The sequence below is a fragment of the Spermophilus citellus genome (genome assembly GCF_964194105.1).
Source record: "Spermophilus citellus genome assembly, chromosome: 6".
Taxonomy (NCBI): domain Eukaryota; kingdom Metazoa; phylum Chordata; class Mammalia; order Rodentia; family Sciuridae; genus Spermophilus; species Spermophilus citellus.
Window position 1 is genome coordinate 155,307,944 of NC_138187.1, and position 8,627 is coordinate 155,316,570.

An 8,627-nucleotide genomic window follows, 5' to 3' on the forward strand; every position below is an offset into this window, starting at 1 on the left:
CCATATAAGCAAAATGATAGCCTCAAGATTATTCATTGAAGCATCACTTATAACAAGTAACTTAGGGACTGTTTAAATGAATTATGATTCAGCTAGGCATTATGTAGCCAAAACAAGAATGAGGAACCTTTTTACAAACTGACAAGAAAATACATCCAAGGTATATTAACAAAGTGGGGGTCTGAAGGAGGAAGGAAGGAATAACTCAGATCAAATCAATGCTTATAATAGGTTTTTACATATGCAAAATGGAGAAAAATACATATAAACAGTAAAAGCTATAACTATCAATCCAAAGCAATTAAAAACTGTCTCCTGACACCCAGAACTCCTAGCCAATTGACTCCAGTCATTTCATTAACCTCACAAAAACATAAAGCTGCATTTTTTTAAACTTTGTTCCCAGTTATGGCATAGTTATGGCATCTAGCTATCTAGCCATTCATTTGTTTTTCAAATTATTTATCGTGTGGAAGGAACAATGATTGCCTACCAGATAGCAAACGTGAGGTGGGGGGCCGGAAGACAAAGAGACATCTCATCAAATATCCTTTAATAGGGCTGGGCTGTAGCTCAGGGGTAGAGTGCTTGCCTAGCATGTGTGAGGCACTGGGTTCAACCCTCAGCACTACATAAAAATGAAGGTACTGTGTCCATTTACAACTAAAAAATTTTTTAAAATGTATGTCCTTTAATACTTTTTAAATCTTGAGACAAAGAAATGCATTACCTATTTTAAAAAAAGTATATTTGTGGGGCTGGGGATGTGGCTCAAGCGGTAGCACGTTCACCTGGCCTGCGAGCGGCCCGGGTTTGATCCTTAGCACCACATACAAAGATGTTGTGTCCGCCGAAAACTAAAAAATAAGTATTAAAATTCTTTCTCTCCTCCCTCTAAAAAAAAAAAAAAAAAAAAAAAAAAAAAAAAAAAAAAGGATTTGAAAAAAAAGTATATTTGAAAAAAATGCTTAACATAATAGAAAAGCAGGATATAAAATATGTGCAGCATGATATATCAAATATGTACACAGAAAGAAATAACAAAGAATAGTTATCTCCGAGAGGTAGAATTAATGATTTTATTTGAATTTTCATTAATTTATTTACATTAAACAGGGATTATATGAATAAGTAGAAAAACTATTAAATTTTAATGATATGAATCAGGGAGATTAGAAATTAAAGCAGGGCTGGGGTTGTGGCTCAGTGGTAGAGCACTTGCCTAGCACATCTGAGGCACTGTGTTCGATCCTCAGCACCATATATAATAATTAAATAAAGGTACTGTGTCCATCTATAAGTAAAAATGTTTAAAAAAAGATATTAAAGGGAATGGTAAAAATGCTATTAGGTTTTATCCAGGGTTCAAAGCATCACACACAATTCACTTAAGTTTCCTTAAAACTTCACTTTCAATCACAGCATAAAGAATTTATGGCTAAAGAACTTAGGGAAAAAACAAATGAAAAATATCTAATCTGTCTTCTGGTCTATCTCTTAAGGGTCACTATGAGATAATTCTCATCCTCCTACTTTGTGAATGTTTTGTTCATTTTGTTTTTTGTTACCTAGGTAATGGTACTTCCAGCATTTCCCTTAAAGACTGTGAAACTAACAATCTGGTCTTTCTCACTGTCAAGTTTTCCTGACCCTTAGCCTTGATAGGCCATCTCCCTAAGGGAAAGCAGTAAGATCTACAAGCTAAATCAGGAGGCTAAAGAATCTGAGGTTAAGAGTTCTAATCCCAACATACTGAATTTTATCTCCAATTTTGGGAGAAAAGCTAAATTTCAAGAGCCAGTTTTTTAATGAAGCAATATAAAGGACTGCTTCAAAAAATATTTAGGACTACTGACTTTAAAGTTTAATTTTTTTGCATTATCATTTTGAATTTTGTTTTCTTGCCTTATGTTAAATATTTTTCTCTCCAAAATTTCACTCTCCAAATCAGAATCTGCCAAGTATTACTAAATGCTCAGACTAGAGAAACCTACTCAGAAAGCCTACTGAAGGTGACACAATGTGAACAGAACTAGACCAGTGTCGAAGGCAATTTATGAAGAAATAAAATCCAATCAGGATCTAAATCAGACCCTTGGAAACAAAAGAAAACTAACACTGATAAGGAAGGGTAAAACTCAAGTCTCCTAATACCTGAACACACTGTAAAAGACAAGGAAGATAACAAAAGTTCATTTGCTAGACTATGATACAGGAGTTATGCCGTCAAGCTTTTTTTTTTTTTTTTTTTTTAAACACTAACTACACTGAGTCTCAGGATTTCTCTTTTCCTTCTATTTGCTTATCATATGCTTCTTCATGGCTGCTTTCTCACTAAAAAATAGACTACATTCATAGAGTTCTCTACCTACTGGTCTTGAGAAGTACTTGATAGCCCTTGGGAAGAAAGGCGTTTCCACAAACATCACAGAGCAATTAGCCCTCTGCCAAGGCAGGGTGAAGTAATTTCAGTAGTGCCTTCAGCATACTTCAAACTCCTCCTCCTGGTTAACAAGACCAAACACCTCTCTAGTTACTTAAAAGTTCTTCCAAAAGGAGGGACAAGGGAGAAAACAGCTAAATTTTTTCTGGATTAACTCAGTCATTAGTTGAAGGCTTTTTTGTGGTTCACCTACTTAAAAGATGATCAAATCACTTTGTGCTACTGAAGAGACCAACTGCAAAGAACAATTATATAAACTCTCTGCTTCAACTTACCTCATTCTTCTTTCCAATAAAAACAAAGCATCAGAAACCACTGCCTTGACACTATTTTTATCTCTGTGAAACCTAACTTTGTCATGTGAATTCCTTTTCCTTGGAAAAAAATCAGAAATTTATTTCATTCAACATACAACATAATAGGACACAACTATACATCTTTTTTTAATGTGTGCACTCAGTTTTGGGAAACCCAAAGCATTTTTCACAACTTCTCTGGCACCAATATCTGACCTGCACTGACATAAAGCTATTTATAGTCTTTATACCACTTAATGTAAGTATTCATTTGTATAATTGTAGAACTATTAACAAATGATTCCTGGCTGTTGCTCCAGACACCACTAGGGGGGTTTATGTTACTTGTATATATTCCTTCTCTAAAAAAGATTTTTAATACTCAAACACTCAAGTCCAAATGGTTTTGGAAAAGGGATTATGGATGTATAATTCAAATCAATGAAAAATATTCCTTAAAAATTGAGCAGCAATAAACCAACATGACAGAAGATAAAAATATACTAAGAATTTATGAAAGAAATTATCCATTACCTATGAACTTTAATAGAACACACAATGTAAATGAGACATTCTAGTTCTCTCAGAGAAAGAAAAATGGAGCTAATCAAACTTAAAATAATTTAAAATGAATATTATATGCCTAGGCATTCTTGAAAGTTCTGATTTCAAAGAACTCTTTATACATATAAAACGTATTTGGAAATCTTAGGCAGCTAATGTATCAACATTCAAAGCTTATGCTACATCCTAAGTACTGCACTCAAGTTTTAAGATTTCATAAACTTCTAAAATATTATTACTCATTTGTAAAGGTTCACGTTGATTTGTAAAGGCTAACATTATTGAGGAAATTAAAATATTTAAATAGGAATGTTTTGGGGGTTATATCTGATACATCTGATACATATTCACTGATTTTCTTCTATCAATCGATTAGCTAGAGCACATGAAACTTTGTCTTGGTTGACATGGTGACAATGAAGAAGGTGGAAAGATAAAATTGTTTAAAATTTTGACAGTATCTTGTTTATCTATACATTACAAAACTGGGTGCACAATTAAGACATGTAAGAATGAATATTCTTAGTGAAGCACTCAAAGTTAATTATATTAAGAACATTCTGTGGGGCTGGGGTTATGGCTCAACAGTAGAGCGCTTGCCTAACATGTGCAAGGGCTGGGTTCGATCCTCAGCACCATGTAAAAAATAAAGGTATTGTGTCCAACTAAAAACATTCTGTGTAAGACAAGTTAGTCAGCTCTAATTCATACTGCCCCCCTCCAAGGGGGGGGAAAAAACTTCTTGGACTTGTTACTGGATGTGACATTTTTAATAAATAAGGAAACATTCTCTAGAAATGCAATATATAATATATATAATCATCCTTTGATTTTCTGGAGCATAAGCCCTATGCATTACAACCAGGTAAGACTTTCATTCCATCTGCTCATATCCAGGTCAAGAGAAATTCTTACCAGATTCCTACTGTCACATTTCTGGAATTACATGATATCTTATGAAGTATGGATAATTTTTCTTTCTTGTGTTTGCTGAAACAAGCCTTTAGAAACCTTCCAACAGGTTCCTTTGCCATCAAAAAACAATGGATGCACACCAGCTTAGTAATAATGTTGATGTTATTATATTAAAAACTTAAGTCCTAGTAATATTAAGATTAAGGAGTACAAAATTTCTTATTGACCTTTATTGTACTAACTTTATTGTAACTTGCCCTCTAATTCTTCAAGAGCCTATCTGTTAATTTACTTGCAGACTTTTTATACTGATGAGTGCAGAGCTCCACTGAAATCAGTTTTAGAGACAGTGTCTTAAATTTCTCCCCAAAAATGTCCAAAACTCACCATCCATTCATGGTAAAGTAGTTAATTTTAATGTTCCCATTGTTTACCAGAAAGCACAGACAGTGAGGCTGGCTTTGCCGCTCCCGTTTCCTTTTGCTAGGCTGCTGAGCTTTTTCAGCCAATTGACTTTGCTTGGAGGCTATAAATATCTGAAAAATGTTCTGCATTTGATGCTCTTGGATTCTGCATCCATATTTAGCTGTTTGTGGCATGCCTTTGTTTAAGCTACTCTACCACCCATAAGATCAGTCAGGTTAGTGAGGTACAGCAGCATACGCCTATAATCCCAACAACTCCCAAGGCTGGTGCAGGAGGATCACAAGTTGGAGAGCAGCCAGAGCAATTTAGCAACCCCTGTGGCAAAATTAAAATAAGTAAATAAAAAGGACTGGGATGTAGCTCAGGGTAGAACACCCCCTGGGTTCAATCCCTAGTGCGACAAGAATTAATAAAAATTTTAAGAAAGGTCAGGTTGAGATCAAAATGGTCAAGAGACAGATGGATCAACATTCAACAGATATTGATGTAACTACTTTGAACAAGGCTCAAACCTGCTAGACATGGTGACAATGAAGGAGGTGGCAAGATAAGACACTCTGATGTCAAAAATTTTGTAGTCTTGCAGAGCATGGGCATAATTCACTATCAGATGAAACATTTTACAAATAAAGGAAAATGAAGGATAGTACAGCATATTTTCTCTTAACCATGTGTCAAAGATGAGCATCCATTTGTGTTCTAAATATAGATATAGCTATTAGAAAGTTCTGAACATATTCCAAAGTAGTTTTCCAAATCATGGCAACACAAAAAGTTCTGGATATATTATCAACCAAAGAGCCAAACCTATCAACACTAAAGTGAAAAATGCCTAGTCTTCATATTTTATGAGGCAAACTAAGAAAATATTGTTCCTAAAAGTTTCTATTGGGGATATTCTTGGGAAGGTTTTGTTGAATAATAATTTCAACGAGAAGTATATTGCAGAGGATATGAGGTATAGCCAGCAGCAATTAATATGACTCCTTATTATGCCCCATCTTAAAAACCAACCTGGCAGGTGCTTTGGCGCACACCTATAATCCCAATGGCTTGGGAGACTGAGGCAGGAGGATCACAAATTCAAAACCAGTTTCAGCAAAAAGCAAGGTACTAAGCAACTCAGTGAGACCCAGTCTCTAAATAAAACACAAAATAGGGCTAAGGATGTAGCTCAGTGGTTAAGTGCCCCCGAGTTCAATCCCTGGTACCGCCCACACCAAAAACAACAACAACAAAAAAAAAAAACCTGGCTATTTTAGTAGTAATTCAGTGTAAGGAAAAAGAAAATGTTAATTTCTGAATGAGAATGACAGTTAAATAAGTGACATTAAGTAGTCATTAACAAATTATTTTTTCATAATACAAAGCCTAAGTAATAAAGCAGCATGATATAGGCACATGAATATAGAGAAATTGAGAACACAGAAACTTTTGAAATAAACCAAAAGATAAAAGGCAATCTAGTACAGGGTTTTGAACAAACAAAACAAGAAAAATAAACTAGTTTTCCCCAAGTTGATTTTTCACATTCTATTATTTCTGCTTCAAGATTGTGCAAAAGAATCATATAATGGACAACTTAAGAACTAGCTAAGAACACAGACAAGAGTCATCCATATAGCTCTGGAATATTTACAAACTAAAGACAACAAAGTAGTTTCCAGGATGAGCTGTCTTAGAGGAAGGAAAATAGCTATAGTAAACAGTAAATAAAAACAACTTTTGGTTAATTGATGGGGATGGTAGGAAAAAAGTAACAATGCAATGGAAATTCTGCAAGTTGGCACAGAATGCACTGTACATATATGCTTATGTGTGAATCTGAGCATGTATATACCAATTACTAGATGTGAGGTTGCTAAGTGGACTTTCAACCCCCAGATGTATAGGATAAGTTAGGATCCCAATCTCTGGAGTTCTTTAAAATACGTTAGGGGTATGTATGTGTAGATAAATATGCATTATGTATGCACGCCCTAAAACCAACTACAAAAACATGAGTTACAAGCAAAGAATGATAGTTACTGTGAGGTCTAGAAAGTTCTGAAACACTGATTATCACATATTCTTACCATAATATCATCTAAAAGACAGTATGCCAAAGAAGTGTACAAGAATAAAAAGGAACATAGAAAAATGCTGCTAACTACAATATACTCTAATTCATATTCATTTTCAGATTCTCAACCTTTGGTTATAAGCGATCAGCTAAATAGGATTGGCAGACAGTTGAAAAAAAATCAGGCAAAGTTTTTAATCTAATTTACTGATAATGAACTGGGTAACCTTGCATCATCTCCCACTTTTGCTATAATTCTTCCAGGTAAATAGAGTAACATTGAGAAACACCCAAAAAAAAAACCAGCAAAATATGAAGTGGTACATATACAAATTTCTAAGAACTGGCTATGAGAAGATTTTGCTGATATTTGTGATTCAAAGGGCCACTAGAGATCATTTAATACAGTCTACTCCTTTTATAGATTAGGAATCAGAGGCTAAAGTGGTAGCACTGAGTCAAGAATTCAGATGCCTAGACTCTTAGTTCTGAGATCTAACAGTGATAGGCATGAAGTCTTGAAATCAACTGAAATCCAGAAGAACAACTTCTAAGGTATGGTCACTCTCAAAGAATAAAGATATACCCTGTTCAGAGGGATGGAAAGGGGGAAAAAAAAGACATAATATACTTGATCTCTACAGGCTTAGATGCATAAAACTGCAGAATAGTATCTCAATATTGTGTTTGATCCCAGGTGCTTCAAATTTGCCATTTTATACTCAGCTACATTACTAATGTCTTTTATGATCATGTGAGCTAAGTGATAAACATCTTGCCATTTCAATATTTTGGAAAGCTACAACTAAACCATGATGCCAGACTATAAGTCCTTGGGCTACGAGTTTTCAAAACCAGCATGGTTTTAATGCTGCCACAAGAGTCTCATCACTCAGTTTTAATTAAAAAGGCGGTTACTAGGTGTGCAGAAAGGAAAAGTTTTAGTATGTTCATCACTTTTAACCTGCTGAGTGGCAACCCAGTCACTTCACAATGAAGACTAGAAATAGTGCAATCTGAAGTGATCCACGCACATTGAAATAAGTGGCTGCCTTTGAAGTGTGAGGTTCAGAAAGGGTTATAGACAAATCTGTTCCCTCCAAATAATCTGGCGTTTAGTACCGGGTTTATTATTTCATTTATTAGCTTATCACTACTATGCGTTTTCATGTCTTCATTTCCAGTCCTGCCTCACTTAACAAGAGATGAAACCCTGTTCAGTTGGTCTCATGGCTTCTTCCAAACCTATTTGCAGTTCCCTTGAAGAAATCACCTGGAAAACTCAACTCCTCAAACTCACTGAGGGAGCCTGAAGAGGTCCAAAGATCGTTCTGGGTCACGTCTATGGCCAGGTGGTAATCCGAGAAACTTGTCAGAAGCCCACCCCCAGAACAAAAAGGGATGCTGAGGGGCGGACTAGGGGGACTAGGGGGACGAAAATTAAGCTCAGGCAAAGACAAGAAACACCAGCCTCAGAGGCGGCCTGGGGTCCTTACCGTACACCCGGACCCAGCTCTGCTGCTGGCACACGGACTCCAGGAGGATCCGATCCAACATGCCACCGGCCATAGCCCCGCTGACCGGGACCACCGCGTCCAGATCCTCCGGGGGCAGCGGCGAGTCGGACTCCAGCCCCGGGAACATCTCCGGCCAGGACAGCGCCTCCGCGGCTCCTCCGGACGACGGAGAGAGCTCCATGATGCCCCGGAGGGACGAGGCGGTGGCCGCGCTGGAGCGGCTCCGCGCCCTGTCCGCGCGCAGGGAGGACGGCGCGGCAGCGGCTGGGACCCGGCGACAGCCGGCGCGAACGTCGCTCGCCTCCTTCCCCGCCGCCCACTGCCCGCGGCCCGGGCGCCGCAGCCCACCTGCAGCCGGAGGGAGGGACTCGGGCCGGGAGGCGGGTCCGGCGTGGTCGGCTGGG

At 37.4% G+C, this 8,627-nt stretch overlaps 1 protein-coding gene across 4 annotated transcripts in view; it reads right to left on the reverse strand.

Moving 5' to 3' along the window:
• Positions 1-8,412, reverse strand: part of RASAL2 (RAS protein activator like 2) — a 357,274-nt gene extending 348,862 nt beyond the window's left edge. For all 4 annotated transcript variants that reach the window (XM_081300551.1, XM_081300550.1, XM_081300549.1 and 1 more), the window contains exon 1: positions 8,203-8,412. In XM_081300551.1, coding sequence (XP_081156677.1) covers positions 8,203-8,404 — 202 coding nt within the window. In that variant the 5' untranslated portion in view covers positions 8,405-8,412. The remainder of the gene's footprint in view (positions 1-8,202) is intronic.
• Between the last annotated feature and the right edge of the window lie 215 nt (positions 8,413-8,627).